Genomic DNA, 21,045 nt, shown 5'->3' on the forward strand with positions numbered 1-21,045 from the left:
TCTTCCCAAACTCAACTGAAAAGCACAGATTAAGTCTATTCTGGGCCGTGCGCGGTGCTCAAGCCTGTAATCCCAGCACTTTGGGAGGCCGAGACGGGTGGATCACGAGGTCAGAAGATCGAGACCATCCTGGCTAACACGGTGAAACCCCATCTCTACTAAAAAATACAAAAAAATTAGCCGGGCGAGGTGGCGGGCGCCTGTAGTCCCAGCTACTCAGGAGGCTGAGGCAGGAGAATGGCATGAACCCGGGAGGCGGAGCTTGCAGTGAGCCGAGATTGCGCCAGGGCACTACAGCCTGGGAGACAGAACGAGACTCCGTCTCAAAAAAAAAAAAAAAAGTCTATTCTGGGAAATTGATTGAGTAGCCATGGTGTAGGGCGCACCACACTGGAGACAGTCAATTCAGAACACGAATGGTTTTCATGTAACCATTCTGGTCTTTGGTGGTAATATGCCTGCTGGTGAATTGAATCCACTGGTTTGATTTGGAAACCAAAGCAGATCATTTTGCCAGTTCCCCTTTCCCCAGGTGTGCGTGGCTCTTCCTAGATCATTATCCAAGAAATAAGGAATGTCAACCTCTGTATTTTCCAGATTCCTTTTCTGGCCGAAGGGATCAGAATCCATGGAGACAAAGTCACGGAGGCACTGAGGCCGTTCCACGAGAGGATGGAGGCCTGTTTCAAACAGCTGAAGGAAAAAGTGGAGAAAGAGTATGGCGTCCGAATCATGGTAAGAGGGTCGTATGGGTAGTACTGCAGGAGAGTGGGTGTCTGGGCATCCCACTGTTGAACTAGGACAAGCTCCCAGAGCAGAGGAACTCACATGTGCACATGGTGCCTGCTTAGGAAGTGGGATGTGAGGGAGCTCAGCCCCCTTGAGCAGTCTGTCTACCAGCAGCTCCGCAACCTCCTTTCAATAACCGGAAATGCCAGGGCGAATAAACATTCATGAATTCCCTTGATAGCCAAATGCCCCCTCACCTGCTGTGAACACGGTCCAACCTTATTGTTGTAGAGCAATGGAGAAATCTCACAGCGCCCAGGCAACTCAGCTGGTTGACAGTGCACACCTACAGTCATATAATACACACAAAGGGTTCGGTCATCCACAGGGCAACAGCACTCATCATGGCCCGTGACAGAGGTGGCCCAGCCCAAAGTTGATGTCGGAGGATCATGGCCATCGGGGAGAAGTGACGGATGTCTGGAGTGTGAAATTATTAGCAAAGATTTACCTGTTGTAGGAAGGGGTAATGGATCTAGACCAAGGAGGATAAGCCAGATGTGGTCAGGGGAGGAGATCAGGAAGACACTGCCTGGAGAAAGGAACTTCCTCAACAAAGGCTGAGAGGCAGGCGTTTGAATGGCAGGCCAGGGGCCAGTGCAGACACAGGCATGCTTTGGGCAGAAAAGAAAATTCGGAGTAGACATGGAAAGGCATCCAACCTCCAAGAACGAGGGATGCCAGGCTGGGGCAGGAGGCTCTGCTTGGGATGAAGGGCAGAACTGAGCTTTGGCGATGAGTTTATGGAAGGTTTCGGAGGAGAGGCTGGCATCAGGAGCAGGGTGGAGAGCAGCTTGTGAGTTTTAATGATGCAAAAGCCTTACAGTTCAAGTCTTACAGCCCACTTGAGACCGTCCCCAGGAGCCATGCCTTAGCAGATGTGGGGGCAAAGCCAGGCACGGTGAGTCAGAGTGCTGCCCTGCCCTGCAGCTCAAAGTGCTGCTTCCATCTTTCCTCAGCCTCTGGGAGCTTTGCGGGGCCTACACTGTCTGCCCAGGCACAGCAAAGGGTCCCCACTCCCCACTGTTCAGGGATGGGGGGCAGTGTGGCACAGAGAAGCAGGAAGCTCTCTTCTGTCTACTGGAATTCCATGCCTGCTGGCACTGAGGGGGTGTGCACAGGGCTTCAACTCCCCTGCAAAAGGAAGACGAGCTGTGGGAAGTCGCACTGCCTCTCCCAGATAACATACAGCACTTTCCTCTGCTCCTTGAAGACCAGGTGTCAAGTGGGGTGTGCCATTTTGGCTTTTTTCTTGGCCCAGGGCGGCCTGTCCACCAGTCCCTGAAGTTCTCAGCTGCTCTCTGTTAAACCCTCTTTTCCTTCACACATTGATCTCAATAAGCAAACACTAATTTACTGCTTCCCACATGCCAGGGACCTTCCTAAGTGCTATATAGATACTCAGTTGCTTAATCTGCTTCATACTCTGTGAAGCAGGCACTGCAGTCATCCCCATTTTACAGTCAAGGAAATGGGGACATGGGAAGGTAACTAGTTACACCCTAGCACATGGCAGACCCATAGTTCAAGCCCCATCCATGTAGCTCCCGGGTCTGTGCTTTTAGCCCCTACTCCAGGGGCTAACATTTGGCACCACAGAGCTTCTACGCCTCTTTCCTACATGGTAGGAAATGCATATGGGACCTGGACAACACCTGAGAGAAGGTAATTTGGCTGTGATCACACTGCATGCCCTCCCAGTCTCCCCACCTCTGCCGGGCATGACTGAACCTTGTTGCCTCCAAGCCTAGGGCCTGGTGTCCATCAGATGAGAGGTCCCAGGCCCAGCAGGGCTTGAACCCAACAAAGCCAACATAACACAACTGCTGCTCTGAGGTTGCAAACTCAGCAAGTGGGAGTCTAGAACTGCCAGCCCCGCGTGAGCTGCTGCAGGTGAACAGGCATGGCAATCAAGGCGCTCTCCTTCAAGGCTGGGCTGGAGGACCCTTTGTGCAAGTCAGGATGCTAGAGTAGTGCTTGATAGCTTCAGAGCCTGCAACTCATTACAATCAGAGCTGAGTGGCAAGAAGCGTTTCGGAGTGCGTCACGGCACATCTCTTTCAAAGTTGATGCCTGTATTAATTCTAAGAAACAAACACTTGTGAAATCTTGACATTTTTTTCCTAAGTGAAAAACTTCCTCTTTTCTCAGTCATTTAATGTATATTTCAAAATCACAGAAAGCTGTCTGGCTCACCAGACATCCTGCACATCCCTTTCTCTGCCACGGTTCATGAGTTCTGAGTGTTCTTGCTTTGGGCACAGGTGGAGAAAGCAAGGGCAGGAAGGTAAGGTGCCGTGTGGACTGCGGTGCTGTGTGGATTGGGGTGCCGTGTGGATTGGAGTGCTGTGTGGACTGCGGTGCCGTGTGGACTGGGGTGCCGTGTGGACTGGGGTGCCGTGTGGACTGGGGTGCCGTGTGGATTGGGGTGCCGTGTGGACTGGGGTGCCGTGTGGACTGGGGTGCCGTGTGGACTGCGGTGCCGTGTGGACTGGGGTGCCGTGTGGATTGGGGTGCCGTGTGGATTGGGGTGCCGTGTGGACTGCGGTGCCGTGTGGACTGGGGTGCCGTGTGGAATGGGGTGCCGTGTGGAATGGGGTGCCGTGTGGATTGGGGTGCCGTGTGGATTGGGGTGCCGTGTGGATTGGGGTGCTGTGTGTCCTTGGCTGGAGCTTATTTCCAGCACATCGTGAGACAGCACCGTCTCCAGCAAACTCCCCACCCTTCTCTGTAGCGCCAGCTGGGGCACCCCTCCTAGGGGTGGGAGGCTTTTCCAGAATGAAGGTTGCATTTTCCACCCTGGGATACTTTGTTCCCTGGGCCCACCTTGCAGAGTCCTGCTCCATCCTTCGACCCCAACAGCAGGCTCTGCGAGCATCCTTTGAGCAGGCAAGGGGACTGGCAGGTCCCCCTGTCCTTCCCTGAGAAATGTGGCAATAAAAAGCAGTCTGGGGTGTGCCTTTCCTGTCTTACCTACTTTGGAAACTTGCAAGCATCTTAGAGCACTTTGAAAAGCCATCTAGTATCACCCTGTTTGCAAAAAGATGGATTTTAAAATTTAAAAATAATCCCATAGAAAGGAGGTAAACCATTTTGTCAATGTTTCTGAGCCAGCTTAAGCCATTGAAAGAGAAGATGTGGACGCCCTCCGACTTCTCGATACCCAGGCCCCTCTGCCACTCTGCCTTGGCTTTCATCTTTCCAGTCCTGGGGCTCCAAGGAGCTGCCATTCCCTGGATGACAGCTCTGCAGCTCAGCTTCTCCTGACCTTTAGGGAGCGAGGCGTGCAGGGCCCTGGGGATGAGCCCATGAGCATCTTCCACGTTCAACATTGAGCCCCGTGCCCTCACCGGCCCACAGCACCATGTTCGACATTGAGCCCCGCGCCCTCACCGGCCCACAGCGCCAGGTTCAGCATTGACCCCCGCACCCTCACCGGCCCACAGCGTGCAGGAGGCATGTGTGTTGGCCTTCAGGCTTGTGAAAAAGAGCTTTAGGTTTCTTACCAAATCTTCATCTACCTCTTCAAGTCCGATTAGGAGCAGGGTAATTGACCCTGGTTCTGCACTCTCTACTCCCGTCCACCTCATCACTCCAAACACCATGGAGAGCCATAACCCCAACATGCCACTGTCCCCCTCTTACCTCCCCACCTACTGTCACAACACCCACTGGCCACCCAGACCCGGGAGAGACCCAGCAGTCACCCTTCCTCCCTCAAGTTAGTTCTAGCCGCGGTATCCCCTGGTGGTGCTGGGGTTCACCCCACCATCTTTGCCATCACAGTTGGCCCCTGACCTGGCCCCCAGCTTCCAGGATTTCTCCTCTCGCCTTCCCTCCACAGCTGCCAGGGGGACCCATCCCAGTAGTTCTCTTAACTGGGATCCGTGGGACCCCGGGGTTCCTCAGAGGCTGCTGGGAGGGGTGTTGACTGGGAAGCCTCAGCAGGAGCATTTAGCTTCACCTGTTCCATGTGCTAGAGTTCCATGGGGAAGAGAAGCAGTATGGCATGGCCTACAAGAACAGCCAGGGACCAGGGTTCTGTTTCAGACGCAGAGCTGATGGTGCAGCTGTGTCCTTCAGTCTTGTGGCCTCTGAGGGCCGGCCAAGATTCTAACACCACACTTGCACCCTCCCTGCTGGGCCTGCCCATCTCCTGCCCGCGCCCCCAGCCCCTCCTCCCCAGCCTGCCCTCCACAAGGGACAATGTGTCACCCTCTGTGGGATTTCAGGCTGTAACTGGCATTTGTATAGCATCTGGAAAGGGACATTCCAGATCACGATGAAGTGTGCCTGCTTCTCCCCCTTGCTTGCACAGCGCTGGTCCCTGTGATTAAGTTCAGCCAACCCCCTCAACCCAGCCCATTCCCATCCAAGATTCTGGGCAGTAAACGCCTGTGGCTGGCTCAAGGTGGGACGTTACAACTCAGCTGGGAGGGAGACAGCGATGTAAAACTCAGGGTCACTAGGCAGGGCCGGGGGTCGCTCCGGTCAGAGAACTGGAATGAGAGTTTGCTTAGGCTGTGAAGACAGCAGCAGCCGCCATCAGGGTAGCGAGCCCTGTGGGTGTCCCTGGCATCATTTCATTTAGTCCTAACGCTGGCCCTCTGGACGGGAAGGACTGTTCCCTCTATGCTCAGGAGGAAGCTGAGGCTCGGAGTGGCTCCGGGTTTTATGGAGGGTCACACTGTCAGTGCCAGGGCCACAATTCTAGCCTAGTTCCAATATCCCCAACTCCTACCCACCAGCCCTGCTTTCAGTCAGTGTCTGGCCCTGGAGTCACACCTGCCAGGACTGGGTGAGACTCTAATGGCATCAGATGGAACAAAAGTAAAGCCCTGAGGTCTTGATTTCTAGAGGCTCTGCTCAATCAAGAAGGAATTATGAGGCAGACCGCCCAGTAGAATCCATGGTTGCACCCAGGGAGTGCCCTGCAAATATGGGACCCCGAGAGTACCCTCTGTCCTTCCTTGGCGGGAGTCATCCTCCTGCCAGCCCCCTTCCTTTATTCCTTGAAATCCTTACTCACACATCTCAGCCAAAACCTGAGGTCACCTTCTGAGATTAAGTATAGGGTAAGGTTTTCACAATTGGGGATAATCCCCAAGGAACCATTTCCCTTTTAGTTTCTTCTAAAGGCAGAGTAATTACAATGGACATCTCCATGGAGCTATCCCCTGGCACCATCACTGGTGCCTGGTCAGTCCAAGACTGACCAGCTCCTCTCTGCTGGCAAATCCCAGCTGCACGTCACTCAGAGCCAGTGGTCAGCAAACTGTGGCCCCCGGCCTGGTTGTGTAAATAAAGTTTTGTTGGCAGGCGGGCCATGCTCATTCATTTCTGTATTGTCTGTGGCTGCTTTTGTGCTGTCGTGCCGGCGTGTGGTAGTTTCCACAGAGACCATATGCCCTGCAAACCTAAAATGCTTACCTGGTCCTTTGCAGCAGGGGGCCCCAGCCCCCAGGCAATGGACTGGTACCAGTCTGTGGCCTGTTAGGAACTGGGCCCACAGCTGGAGGTGCGCGGCGGGTGAGGGAACATTACTGTTTGAGCTCTGCCACCTGTCAGATCAGCGGCGGCATTAGATTCTCGTGGGAGTATGAACCCCATTGTGAACTGTGCATGTGAGGGATCTGGGTTGCACACTCCTTATGAGAATCTAATGCCTGATGATCTGAGGTGGAACAGTTTCATCCTGAAACCACCCCCTGCCAGTCTGTGGAAAAACTGTCTGTTTTCCATGAAACCGGTTCCCGGTGCCAAAAAAGTTGGGGACCACTGCTTTACAGAAAATGTGCAGAAAATGGGGGCCAATTCGTGCCCTTTTACGATTTTGAAGTTTTTATTATTGAAGAGATAGTTTACACATCAAATGCTGTTTTATTTGGGATCACATATTTAAGAAAGGCCCACTTTTCAGATGGTGAAGTGGTGTTATATGAATATTACCTGTAATCTACCGCTTCTGGCCTCAGAGGGCTGGAACCATGGTCTACAGCAGGTCTTCGGTAGGTGATTGGCTGAATGAGATGGGCGGGGTGGGGCTGCAGCGTGGGGAAGTCAACGCCACACAGAGAGGAAGTGCCCTACAGAAATTTAGTTTCCACATCCTCAGGTTAAAGGAAAGTCCTTGTGCAGCAGCTGCAGTCCCAGATGTGCCAACATCTGGCTCGGGGTACAGGTACACTAGAATTTTCTAGCTAATTGGATGTTGACACACGCTATATTTCAAGGACACTTGTTTCAGTAATATGTTAAGAAGAAGATGGAAAAGTCCGTCTAGAGATCTTTTTTTTTTTTTTTTTTTTTTGGCACAATGCATCACTAGTTCACTACCTAGCACGTGGGAGAAGCTTTAGCAACTTCAGCGGTGGTTTCATCTACTCCACGGCATCAGTCACTTGCAGAAAGGAAACATACTTTTAATTAGGCAGCAGGAGCATCTTATTTTTGTCTACAGGAGGTCAGTCATTATGGATTCATGCATTTTGATGGCCTGTATAGTCTATCAACATGCAGAGATATACAAAATTCATCTAAAGATCGAAAGACTCTTTAATCACTCGCTAGGTGTTACTCTACATTAAACTTTCTGGTCGGCACATTCTCCTGTGGCTTTGGAATGTATTGACACATTGCGGTCTTTGAAGAAAACTGCATTGAGTATTAAAAGGCTAAGAAGGTTCCTTCCGATGCTTTCACAGTATTGGGTTAGGTTTTAAAATACTCCAAAATAATCATTGTTTTTGTCTTCCACTCAGAACAAGAACAGGTACTGTTTACAGAAGTCTAAACGATGATGGTCTCGATTCCACACTGCTAAGATCACTTTGTCTCAGGAGTCTGACCATGGCGGGCACAGGCATCAAACAAATCTCCTTCTCTCTCTCTTTCTCGCTCTCAGCCCTCAAGTCTGGACGATAGAAGAGGCAGCCGCCCCCGGTCCATGGTGCGGTCCTTCACGATGCCTTCCTCATCCCGGCCGCTGTCTGTGGCCTCTGTCTCTTCCCTCTCATCGGACAGCACCCCTTCCAGGCCAGGCTCCGACGGGTGAGTCAAGCTCACAGCAGGGCTGGGCTGAGCAGCGAGGGCTTGGGGGATCTGGAAGGAGCCACCCAGGGCCCTGGGTTTATTTTCTTACAACTGAGGATTTTGTGTCCATCAAAATTATCTTTGAAACTGGGACCCTCCGAGACTTTCTGACCAATATTACTTTGAGGTCTTGTGAGTTGTTGAGAAAAACATCCTCTCTTTGGGTACCACTTTGGGTAAGGTTTTCATCTAATTTAGAACCTCAGTGAGTGTTCAGTCCTCTTCAGCACGGCTTTGAACAGGCTCGTCCAACCCACGGCCCACATGCAGCCCAGGATGGCTTTGAATGTGGCCCTACACCAATCCATAAACTCCCTTAAAACAGTATGAGATTGTTTTTGTGACTTTTTATATATATATATATATAGCTCATCAGCTATTGTTAGTGTTAGTGTATTTCATGTGTGGCCCAAGACAATTCTTCTAAAGTGACTCAGGGAAGCCAAAAGATTGGACACCCCTGGGAAGAAGCAAGGTGCATTCCCTGCTGGCCAAGCACTTTGTACTTTTCATCTCCTGTTCACCTCCACGGTCATGCCCAGGCAGGAGCTGGTGTGGTCTGAGCATGACACAACCTGCACTGTCTACCCGTGACACCATTCTGCCAAGCCAACTGTCACAGAGTCAGGCTTTCATGATGGATGGCTGGGCCACCTTCTTTTTTTTTTCCTCCCTTCCTCATTTTTTTGGAGAGCAAATTTTTTGTTTATTTTTGTTTCTGGTGAGGTTTATTACCTTTTAAAGGGAAATGGTGTTTAAGTGAGTGCTTCTGAGAATGACCATCTGTCCCTACTTTTTAGGACACCTCTGGAAAATAAAAGGCATATTATCCTTTTTAAAAATTTTGTTTTTGAGGCAGACTCTCACTCTGCCACCCAGGCTGGAGTGCAGTGGTGGAATCACAGCTCACTGCAGCCTCCACTTCCCAGGCTCAAGCGATCATAACCATTTTAAAGTGAACAGTTCGGTGGGATTCAGTAGGTTCACATTGCTGTGCAGCCATCACCACCGTCCACCTCCAGAACTCTTTAATCTTGCCAGACTGAAACTCTGTACCCACTTAACAATTCCCCACATTTTACCCCCCATACCGATTAAACACTAACTTCGCATTCTCCTTTCCCCCCACCCCTGACACCCTGACAATGTCTACTTTCTTTTTTTTTTTTTTGAGAGGAGTCCCCCTCTCCAGGCTGACTGCACTGGCACAATCTCGGCTCACAGCGACCTCCGCCTCCCAGGTTCAAGCAATTATTTTGCCTCAGCTTCCCAAGTAGCCTGGGACTACAGGCACCTGCCACCATGCCTGGCTAATTCTTTGTATTTTTAGTAGAGACGGGGTTTCACCGTGTTAGCCAGGATGGTCTCGATCTCCCGACCTCGTGATCTGCCCACCTCGGCCTCCCAAAGTGCTGGGATTACAGTTGTGAGTCACCACGCCCGGCCAATGTCCACTTTCTATCACTATGATTTTGACTATTCTAAGTACCCATGGGCCACCTTCTTTCTACAAGGCCACTTCGGAGATGCATTTTTGCTCTTGAGTACCCAATAGTTAACATTTATTGAGCACACACTGTGGCTCTTGCATTAGCTCAGATTATTGCAAAGAGAACTGCAATATTGGTATTTTTTTGTGTTTATGAGTGGCAAGCATGTAAAGTTTGTTCTTCTACAAAAAGAAAAAAATGTTGCATGCAATTTCAACAACACAGAAGAACCTCTAATTGTTTTACTGCTGATTTGCACAGTTTGTGTGTCCAATCCCATTTGGTTTACAATCCATCACCCCATCAAACCCGCTGGCATCTGGCCCCTTCAACACACAGACACAAACTTCCAGAGACCCCCAAGGGTCGGCTTAACTCTGACTGCCCTTTGTTGCCAACGACTGATGTGCCCGATGGATAATTGCAAACTATCCCCACATTTTTTCTTAACAGTAATTTTTATCAGCATCTGATATTTATAAGGCCAAGTCCATATGGAAATTCTCAATTTAGAGGTATTTAAATCATGTGTGCTTGTCACTTACAGCAAGATTGCTAAAGAAATTTAATTCAACTTCTCCCCGAGAAAATCCCCAAGCTAGTTAGGGAAAGGTTTTTATATTTCTAGGAACATAGGGGTTAGGGTGGAAATTGATGGGGAGGTTTTAGATAAAAGAGCAGTGAATTGCACATGTGAACTCGGGCTGCCAGCTCTTCCCCAGAAGGCATTTGTTTAACCTTTAACTGGAAGGCATCTTTATTACAGTCCAGATTTGTGTTCATTCTTGGGGTTACCACCCTTTCCTAGCTAACTAATGTGGAGAAAATGAGGCTTTGGTCTCAAATGTCACAGGTTATGTGCAGAATAAAGTTCATCCTGTAGGCAGTTGCTTCTCATAATGTGAAAATTTAGAACTCCACCTGCCTTTCTCTGGGTTCTTTGTATAAGCATCAGGATTTCACAACCGGGGTCTTCTCCCTGAGCTAAACAGCATCTACTAATCCTTTTCTTACCTACATTATCTCAAGTTCTGCTAAACCTAGAATAAAATCATGAAATGTTTGGTTGTTGCTTATAATAGATATAATATTTCACACCTAATGGTTATGGATGTATCATAGATCCAGTGCGAAAAGTCCAGATGTCCCCAAATGCCTTAATGATCTAAGTCAATACTGGTATATTTTATCAATCATTTTTTATTTTTTAAACATTTCATTATAGAAGAATTTCAAAGCTGAGTCCAGTGGCTCATGCCTAAAATCCCAGCACTTTGGGAGGCTGAGGCAGGTGGATTGCTTGAGCCCTGGAGTTGAAGACCAGCCTGGGCAATGTAACAAAACCCCATCTCTACAAAAAATATAAAAATTAGCTGGGTGTGGTGGTGCATGCCTGTAGTCTCAGCTCCTTGGGAGGCTGAGGTGGGAGGATCACCTGAGCCTGGGGAGGTTGAGGCTGTAGTGAGCCGTGATTGCACCCTGCATTTCAGCCTGGGCAACAGAGTGAGACTCTGTCTCAGAAAAAAAGAAAAATTTCCGATATATACAAAGTGGGCTGAATAGTATAATGAGGCCCCCATGCCCCACAGCCAGTCTTGACAATTATTGGGTTTTAACTAATCTTTTTTTTTTCAGTCTGTATCAATCATATTTTCCAGCAGATCTCCAATATCAATCATTTTATCTATAGCTATTTCAATATGAATTTCTAAAAGGTATGAACTCTTTTTTAAAACCATAACTAGGTTATATTATATAAACTATAGTAATATAGTTTATTTCACACCAAAAATATTGACAGGAATTCCATATTATTATAATAATATATTAGTGTTAATTTTCCATTGTCATGTCTTTTTTTTAGTTTGTTTAAAGCAAAATCCAAAGAAGGTCCCCACCTTGCACCTCGCACTTGGTGGATATTATCTCTTTAGGTCTCTTTCAGTCCCCTTTTCTCCCTTGTAATTTATTTGTGGGAAATCCTAGGTTGCATATCCTGTCGTGGTCCCCACCATCAGGACTTTGCTGATAGCGTGCCCTATCGCATTGTTTAATTCGTGTCTCGATTCTCCATATTCCCTGCATATTGGTAATTGAATCTAGCGATTTGATCAGATTCAGATTTGATTTAGGGATGACTTCATAGGTACTTGTATGTTCTTCCATTCAGAGGCACATCATATCCTGTTATCTGTCTTATGGAGACGTTAACAGCTATTGATGAAGTGCTTAGATTTAATACCATTACTGTTTACATAGTGTATATTCCTGCAGCACATCCTACTGCACAGCCACATTAGATGGGAGAAGCAAAGAGTAGGTGGTGCTTCTTGCTCTGGGCAGTCTGCATCTTCAGCGGATTTCAGCGCAGTTTTGCAAATGATCCTTCCCTTCCTGGTTCAGTTGACTCCCCACTATGGGACACACAACCTGGAAATCAACAGTGAGCACATCAGTGGGGAGTAAGATTGTTGCAATGGCCGTCCAGTGAGCACATCAATGGGGAGCAAGATTGTTGCAGTGGCCTTCCAGTGAGCACATCAATGGGGAGCAAGATTGTTGCAATGGCGGCCTTTTTTTTTTTTTTTTTTTTTTTTTTTTTTTTTTTGAGACAGGATCTGACTCTGTGACTCAGGCTCTGCGATGGCACAATCTCGGTTCACTGCAATTTCTGCCTCCCAGGCTCAAGCCATCCTACCACCTCAGCTTCCTGAGTAGGTGGGGCTATAGGTGCACACCCCCATGGCTGGCTAACTTTTGTATGTTTTGTAGAGACAGGATCTCGTCATGTTGGTCAGGCTGGTCTCGAACTCCTGAGCTCAAATGATCCACCCGCCTCAGCCTCCCCAAGTGCTGGGATTACAGGCATGAGCCACCGCATCCGGCCCTGCAATGGCCTTCTTAATGAGAACAGTGGCTTTCTTCCAAGTGTCCCATGCAGAAATACATGTAAGAGAAACTAGAGCTAGGATGAAAATATGACTGGCTGGCTAAATTTTCTTCTCTTGAAATCATGCTCCCCTTGAAAAAGCCAATTTCTTCTCCAGGCAGTCAAGGAAGTCAGGTTTGGAAGTTGCTGTGAGGACTCAGAGCTCCAAAGAGCAGGTTATATTTTGAAAATGTAAGATCCTAGTAACAGCCCTGCCTTCCATGTGAGTTACGCTATATGGTTTTTCAGGCCGGCCCATGCCTTCATCCGTTCAACCGCCTCTCCTGACTCCTCTTCACAGCAGGAGCTTCTAGGGATGAGACTCCAGTCTTAGAATTGGATCAATTTCTTCCACCTCCTGATAAGACTTCTAGGACCAGAAACAGGATGGACATGCCAATCTTGTGTTGGAGTGACAAATCACAATCGTGTGTGGATGTGCATGCACACTAACCTTTTGGTACATGCCTTAGAAACTAGCCTAAGATTCATTTACTCCATGGCGTAACCACGAATGTGTTTTTACAGCAACTGTGGGGTAGGCAGAAGGGTGGTGGTGTCTTAATACCCTTTTATAAGTGAAACAGCTGCCAGAGGTTGTGAGGACATCAAGAGTCACCCACAAGTGGCAGAGCTAGAATGCAGGTCTTCTGTCTCCAGCTCAGTTGCCAGCTGGAAACCTCAGGGCATCTCCAAGCACCTGTGAGCTGGCCCTGGCTTGCTTCTGACCAAGCCATGCAAAGTGCTTTCACCTGGAAACAACCGTCTATCTGTAATCATAGAGCCTTGGTCAGGATTAAGGTAGCAGACGTTTCTTTGCATTGATGTCCATTTTTCCCCATTAAAAAATACACAGAATATTTCTATATAAATCTCTAAAAGACAAGGGTTCCCCTTTTGAAATATACCCTAAATACCATCCTCCCATCGTAAATGAACAATTCCTTAATGTCATCATCAAATATCCGGTCAGACTTCACATTTGCCCTATCGTGCTAAGTGTTCTATCTTTTTCACAGTTGTCCGTGTTGGGATTGAAACACAGTCCTTGCATCTGGTGACTGTGTATCTGAAGTCGCCCTTGGCCTCTCTTTTAAATCATTGCTTTCCTTGTAAATGTCTTTGATGGATTGTCAGTGACTTTACACGTGTCTGTGGGGTGGAAAGCAATTGCTCTCCTATTAAGACATCATTGACCTTTCCTTTAGGTTTGCTCTGGAGCCTCTCCTGCCAAAGAAAATGCACTCCAGGTCCCAGGACAAGCTGGACAAGGATGACCTGGAGAAGGAGAAGAAGGACAAGAAGAAGGAAAAAAGGAACAGCAAACATCAAGAGATATTTGAGAAAGAATTTAAACCCACCGACATTTCCGTGCAGCAGTCGGAGGCTGTGATCCTTTCGGAAACGGTAACCTGACAGGGTATCTTCCCTCGCTCTGTGGTAGCTTCAGGGACCTACCTTTGCCCCACCTGTAGCCAACAGGGCTGACAGTGGGCTCTGACTGCACTTGTTATAAATTAGCAACTCAAAAACCTGGGGTCCTCCTTCCCTAACCTCGAATGTCCCAAGGCAGTAGGACAGCCGAGCCGCAGAGCTGGGCTTAGCATTCGTGCAGCTTCCGCAGGGCCTGGGGCAGGGCCGCTCTGCTGCTAGGCTCTGCCGCGCTGGCTCTGTTGGACTTGTTTCCTACACGTGTCCTAACATCCCAGAAGATGAGCAGGAGTCCTTTTGTTGTCAGGAAACAGTCCTGCGTGTCAGATACTGCCTTCTCCTCGCCCCTTGTTGACTGGAACTCTAAGCTAGTTATAGCCCAAGTGTGAAAATCAGCGGAACTAGAATCCAAAGACCTCTTCCCACCAGGCCCCAGCAGCTGCACCTGCTCCTGGGGTACCTGCTCTGTCTCATCTGCTCCACCTTTCCGTCTCCTGGCCGTCTTTCACAAGGACTTACAGGGACTTCACGTGGCCCGTGTTGCTGAACCGACCTTAAAAACAGGTCCTAGTGAGTCTCGTTCGTTCCACAGTTGTGAGCGTGTGAGGGTGGTGAAACCGAGGAGCCGGCTCTCATCCTGGGGCTGGGCCTGAGAGCTGATCCTCCCAGAAGTACACCACATTGGGAGTCTGTGTTCATCTGTTTTGTGTTACTGTCAAGGAATAACTGAGCCTGCATCATTTATGAAGAAAAGAGGTTGATCTGGCTCATGGTTCTGCAGACTGTATGAGCATGGCACTAGCATCTGCTTGGCTTCTGGTGAGGCCTCAGGAGGCTTTTATTCTTGGCTGAAGGCAGGGGAGGGGAGCAGACATGTCACATGGTGAGAAAGAGAGTATGGGCAGGGGGTCGTGTTCCAGGCTTTTTTAAATAACTAGGTCTCACGTGAACTGATAGAATGAGAACGCACTCATTACCCCTATTACTGCAAGGACAGCACCAAGCCCTTCATGAGAGGTCAGCTCCCATGACCCAGACACCTCCCACTGGCCGCACCCCCAACATTTCAACATGAGATTTGGAGGAGACAAGCTGTATCAGAGTGTGAGTGCAAAGATGAGGCACAGCCCACTTCCATAGCGAACTTGATTCTGAAAGTGCTAGCTGTAGTTGGAAACAAAAATAAAGAAGGGGTTCTCGTGGGCTGTCAGTTTCAAAGGCGAAGTCAGGATTGGAGCTGCCCTCCCTGGAAATGGATGGGTGTTTGCTTGTCTCAGTCCTGGGCAGCCAGCGGGCTATGATTAGAGGGTTAGACGTACTGCACTGCTTGTTTATAACTTAAAACCCAGAAAGTTGGTTTTATCTATACTTCATGCCACTCAGAAAGCAGTCACATGCTACCTGGCTATCTAGAGGTGGAAGGCAAACCCCCCAGCCATGACTTGACGTCCAGCAGGCCAGCGCTGCTCTGCGGCCTGTGGCTGCAGTGGGGCTGGAGAATTCCCGTGAGGGTGGCCGAGATGTCAGGCCTCGGGGGGCACTGGCTGGAGGCTGGCCCGAAGCACCCAGACGCTCAGCCTCCAGCAGATTGAGGGGGTCCTGACCACACAGCGTGCTCTGTCTGCTATTCTCGGAAGTTGGGATGCCCACCACCCCAGAGGTTGGCTGAAGTCTCCTTCTCTCAAGCCCCAGGTAGATTTCTCAAGTCTCAAAACATCGTAGCTGGGTAGGGGAATGAACAGAAGCATTTTTGAATATTACTTAGTGCCAGACACTATGCAAGTCTTTCATACATTTTAATTTAAGCTCCGTTTTAAGATGCTAAATTGGAGGCCTCAGAGAAGTTGTGCCAAGTGGCAGGATTGATCACAGCTGACTTGTGTGAAAAGTCCAAAGACACAAGCACACACGTGACAGGCACAGAGCCAGCACAGTGCATTTTCTGTCCCTGCCTGTGGTGGCCCAAGCATCCTTCTAGGATCCTTGCAAACAGCAGGGCTAGGGGCAGCACCACAAGGGCTGCTTCCCCACGGTTGGCTGTAGCACCCTCAGCAAATCCGCAGGAACTCAGCAAGGTCAGAGCACAGAACATTGGTGGAGCTTCTCAGCATCTGGCCCAGTGTCAGCTTGAGCCTTCCAGCACCAGGAGGCGGGGCATGCGAACCTCCCACTGGGGACAGGCTTCCTATTCTTGGTCCAGCCCAGCGACCTGTCTGTCTACACAGAGGCCACCTCCTCCAGGGGACGGGTGCCGGCAAGGTCTGTGAGGACAGTCAGACACCTGAAGTTTCCCAGCAGGCGACTGCGTGCCTGTGACCAGCCATGCTGCAGGGGAGGTGGGGAGGAAGTTCACAGGAGCAGAAGTAGCAACCCATTCCCTGGGGACAACACCAGCCACCCTCCCCACCCCCCCACCCCCGCTTACCCCTCCTGTAGTGTCCTCCTTGCCCTTCCCCCATGCTGGCCTCCTCTGCACCCCAGCTTCTGCCAAGGTTTTCCCTCCTCACCCCTGGGGCTGGGTTTGGTTTCCTACTTGATTTGCATCATCAACAATTTCCTGACCTTTAGCTGAGCCTCTCCAGCCAGAGCCTCCAGGCTGCACTTTGCATCGCAGCAGGCCAGCCTCCTCACGCTCTCTGAATCAGAATGTGCCCGCCCTGGGATGCAGGGAAGCCAGGAGAAGCACCTTAGCAGATCCCAAATCTCTCTTGCCAGCACATTCACCTTCAGAGGGCCCAGCACTTCACCCAGCCTTTCCCGACTTCCCACAGCAGTTCTGCTGCCTGGAACAAGGCCATTTCTTCAGAGGAGGTGCAGCTCCTGGGCACTTGGCTCCCCTGACAGCACAGTATAGTTCTGGAAATAGACCTGTTGGCCTGGCTCTGTCACTCATTTGCCAGAGGGCCTGAATCTTCCTCCCAAGCCTGGTTCCCATTTCCTCCTTCCAGCCTCAGTAACCCCCAGACTGGCACTGGCTCGGCTGACTCCTCCTGGGGCAGACATTGAAGCCTACCTGCTCTGTTGCTCACCCAAACCAGCACAGCCCATCCGCCAGGCCCCCAGACCTAGCACCAAGCCGGAGCTGCCCACTCACCTGCCTGCCCTTCCTTGGGGGAGAACCTTGACCCCTCCTTTTTGGCTGGGTTAATAAGTTTTCCAATCACTCCTGCCTCAGAGTATTCTGTCACTGCTCCTGTTCCCCAAAGCCTGATGAGCAACCTGTAAGAAATACATACATACAACTTACTGATGGAACAAACAGGGAAAGGGCTTCGGTGGGGGAAAGTCAGGTGCCTCCGAAAGCCAGAGATGAGCAGGAAAAAATGCATTGAAAAGGAGAGAAAAAGAATCCCTGCCCGGTAGTGACCTAGGATGTGAGAAGCAGCAAAGGAAAGGAATAGCAAAAATCCTTCAGCCAGTTCCTAGACTTTCAGGTACACACCAAAGAGACCAAAGCATGCTGAGCACACCTGGGAATAATTCTGCCACGGAACACGTGTCCATGTCCAAACTTCCCTTTTTCATAAGGTCACGTGTCCTATTGGATTAGGACCTGTTACTGGGAAGTGTGCAGGTCCTTGATTCTTAGTCTTAGAGGACAGAATTCAGCCAAGAGACCAATTAGTAAAGTAGGGAAATTAGTAATTAGTAAAAATTAGTAATTAGTAATAAGTAGGGAAAGTAGGGAAAGTAGTAAAGTAGGGAAAGTAGTAATTAGTAAAGTAGGTAAAGCAGGCTTATTAAGGAAATAAAAGTAGCGTAGACTCCAGGAGAGGAGCAGGCTGACCCTGTGGAGAGCAGCCCCTGGGAGTTCTGTGTTGCGGTTTTTATACTGGACTGATTTAAGCTCCCACCTCTGTCTTAAACCTCTCCCTTTGTCTTCGTGTATTTTCCCAGCTGTCTTAAGTCTCCACCTTTTCCCTGCCTAGTTCCCGCCCAGGTTTGTGGGACTTTCCCTTGCTGCTAGTTGATGTGCACACTCGGGCTCAGTGATCAATAGGAATCCTACCTAATGGCAGCATTGCTCATTACCACCACCCCAAGAAGGTCGTGTTGCGGTCAAATCTGTACATACTGTGCGAGTGTGTCTCTTAGGAGTTAACCCCTTGCCCTGTTTCCCTCCTGATCAGCATGTAGCCAGCTACATTGTAACAGGTTAGCTGCAGAGGGAGCAATTACTGGGTGTCTTATGGGGTGTTTCAGGGCGCTCCCTCCTGCCTAGGTATTCCCCTCCCGTCTGCTCACACCTAGCATGTGTGTTTCGTGGGGGTCTCTGGGGCATGAGATTTTCCAGAGTTTCCTCCCCCGTCTACCTTTCCTGTTCATGTCTTACAATCTGCCCACTAACAGGCCACACCTCAGCTTGATCATTTGCAAAGACCCTATTTCCAGTTAAGGTCATATTCTAAGGTAATGGGGGTCAGGACTTCAACATAGGAATTTAGGTGAAAATGCAGCTCGGCCCATAACAGACCCTAACTGTGCTCTTTCTCTCCTTTCAATGTAGATAAGTCCTCTGCGGCCCCAGAGACCGAAGAGCCAGGTGATCAATGTCATTGGAAGCGAAAGGCGCTTCTCAGTGTCCCCCTCGTCACCGTCCTGCCAGCAAACACCTCCTCCGGTTACACCAAGGGCCAAGCTCAGCTTCAGCATGCAGTCAAGTAAGTAGAAGAGTCCGCACATACGTATCGTGCTATAGCTCTGTGACTTCCCCTGGCTGAAGGCTCTGAGGTTAGAAGCGCTTCCTGCCTCCCTTTGCAGCAGAGGGTGGGAGTTCAGATAAACACCTGGCTTCCTGGGAGTGTCCCTTGGAACAGGCTGTAGAGTCTGGACTTTTGCAAATCAGGCCAAAACTCAGAGCCCAGGTCTCCAGCACTGGAGGGGCAGAAAGTGCAGGGTTTGTCCCAAGGTCCATGTGGAGGGGACCTGTGAGGCACGTGGAACTGCCCCACTTCCTATCCCAGGACAGAGAGCTGCAGGAGGCGTGGGCCTGCTTGTGTCTAGGACTGTGCACTGGAGAAGCACCTCCAGGCAGTTGGCAACAGCTAAGGGGCACAGCTTATTTTTCTAGTTTTGACCAATGTTTAAATTACCCTAGAAGTTGCCACAAAACTAGTGGCTCCAAACTGCAGAAATCTGTTCTCTGAAGGTTTTGGAGGCCAGAACTCTGAAATCAAGGAGGTACCAAGTTGGTTCCCTCTGGTGGCTCCAAGGGAGGGCCTGTCCCAGGCTTCCCTCCAGCTTCTGGTGGCTCCCAGCAGTCCCTAGCCCTCCTTGGCTGTGGCCACATCACTCCCCTCTCTGCCCCTGTCTTCACGTGGCCTCCTTCTCTGTGTCCTCTCCTCTTAGAAGGACGGCAGTCATTGGATACAGGGTCCACTGCAAATCCAGAATGATCTTACCTTGAGATCCTTCGCTGATGACATCTGCAAAGACCCTAAATCCAAATAAGACACATTCTGAGGTTCTGGGTGGCCCTAAGAGGTCTGCATTTTGGAAAGACTCTACTCAACTTACTCTAAGTGGTAGACAGCTTTTCACCACTGGATTCAGAGCCAGCAGAGAGGAGAAATCTTGGCAGGGAGAAGGTGCTGGGGGTGAGGATGGCAGCAGAACTGGGGAGCCCACTCTGCTTCCTTCCTGTGGCACAGAGAGGGGTCCCAGGCAGGAGAGCTCCATGCCCTGTGGCGAGGGTATTGCAAGGCAGTGAGTGATTGTCCTCTGCTCCTGATTTTCCTCATGCTGAAAGGGGAGCAGTCATGATTTTGGAGACTGTCAGTGGGTGGGGAGGCTGGCTCCAGGAGTGGATGCGTGAGTTTAATTGAGTAGGCAGAGAGCTTTCTGGGCACTGGATATGTCTTTGGAGGGTGCATCTTCACATCTTTACACTATTACTACATGATCTTTCTAAAAATGTGTTTAAAATCTATTTTAATACTGCAAACAGGCACCATCACTGCTGCTGCAGAAAACAATTTAGTGGTTCCTCCAAAGTTCAATGTAGAATAAACATAATATGAACCGGCAGTCCTGCTCCTAGGCCTGTACTCCAAAGAATTGAAGGCAGGGACTCAAACAGATACTTAATATTCGTAGCAGTATTTTTCACAAGAGCCAGTAAGCAAACACAGGCCAAATGTCCATCAACTAATGGCCAGATTAACAAAATGTACATCCAAAGAAATGTCCGTGCAATAGAATATTACCCAGCCGTAGAAAGGAGTGAAGGTCTGACACGTGCTGCAGCACGGACGAACCTCAGAACCATGATGCCAAGTGAAATAGATCAGTCGCAAAGGGACAAATATTGTATGACTCCACCTAAATGAAAGATCTAAGGCAAGTTCATAGAGACAGAAAGGCGTGGCTCAGGCCTGTAATCGCAGCACTTTGGGAGTCCAAGGCGGGTGGATCAGCTAAGGTCAGGAGTTCCAGACCAGCCAGTCAACATGGTAAAACCCCGTCTCTACTGAAAATACAAAAATTAGCTGGGTGTGTTGGTGTGTACCTATATTCCCAGCTAATCAGGAGGCTGCGGCAGGAGAATCACTTGAACCTGGGAGGTGGAGGTTGCAGTGATCTGAGATCGCACCACTGCACTCCAGCCTGGGCAACACAGCGAGACTCCATCTCAAAAAAAAAGAAAAAAAAAAGAGAGTAGAGTAGAGGATACTAGGAGCTGGAGGGAAGTTACTGTTTAATGATTACAGAATTCCATTTGGGGTGATGGAAATGTTTCAGAAATACATCATGGTGATGGTTGTCCACCATGGCCGACGTGATTAATGCCACCAAATTGTCCCCTAAAATATGGCTAAAATGGCAAATTTTATATCATATATATCTTACCACAATAATAGCAAACAAATAGGCAGCAATCATGAAGACAGTCACCCACCGAAGGCTTACTTCCCTCAGCCCCATGGCAGAGCTGCCCTCTAAGCTGACACTGTGCCCTTCCTAGGATGCATCTTCCTAAAAAAGGATTTTTCATGAGACGGATCCTAGTGGAAAACTCCAAAAGAGACTCATCAGTAAAAATGTCAATTTTTCTCTCCTTAATATAAAAGAAAACAAATTATTTTTAAGAGTCTCAACAAGGGTTGAGAAAATATCCTGTCTTAATGATTATTCCTCCATTTGAAAACGACTGTTTTTTCCAGTTTACTTTAAAAATCAATTGTACTTCCCCTTGGCTTATTTAAAGCAACAGCCACAGTGACTGCTACGGCTAATAACTTCATTTCATACGACTGTGGATTTTTCTGTGGAAAGAGATTGGACGCTGGGTGGCTGGTCACCGTGTTAGACTTT

At 49.3% G+C, this 21,045-nt stretch overlaps 2 protein-coding genes across 2 annotated transcripts in view; both read left to right on the plus strand.

The window, feature by feature from the left end:
- The window catches only part of DOCK1 (dedicator of cytokinesis 1), a 557,083-nt gene that overhangs the window by 530,172 nt on the left and 5,866 nt on the right, over positions 1–21,045 (plus strand). The window contains 4 exon segments of the mRNA XM_050803710.1: positions 598–735; positions 7,694–7,839; positions 13,509–13,707; positions 18,239–18,392. Of these exon segments, the coding sequence (XP_050659667.1) occupies positions 598–735; positions 7,694–7,839; positions 13,509–13,707; positions 18,239–18,392 (637 nt within the window).
- Positions 1,820–21,045, plus strand: part of LOC126962584 (peptidyl-prolyl cis-trans isomerase A-like) — an 890,552-nt gene continuing 871,326 nt past the window's right edge. The window contains exon 1 of the mRNA XM_050803807.1: positions 1,820–1,832. The gene's annotated coding sequence lies outside the window, so the exon portion shown is untranslated. The remainder of the gene's footprint in view (positions 1,833–21,045) is intronic.

The sequence above is a fragment of the Macaca thibetana genome, chromosome 9, assembly GCF_024542745.1.
Source record: "Macaca thibetana thibetana isolate TM-01 chromosome 9, ASM2454274v1, whole genome shotgun sequence".
Classification (NCBI taxonomy): Eukaryota; Metazoa; Chordata; class Mammalia; order Primates; family Cercopithecidae; genus Macaca; species Macaca thibetana.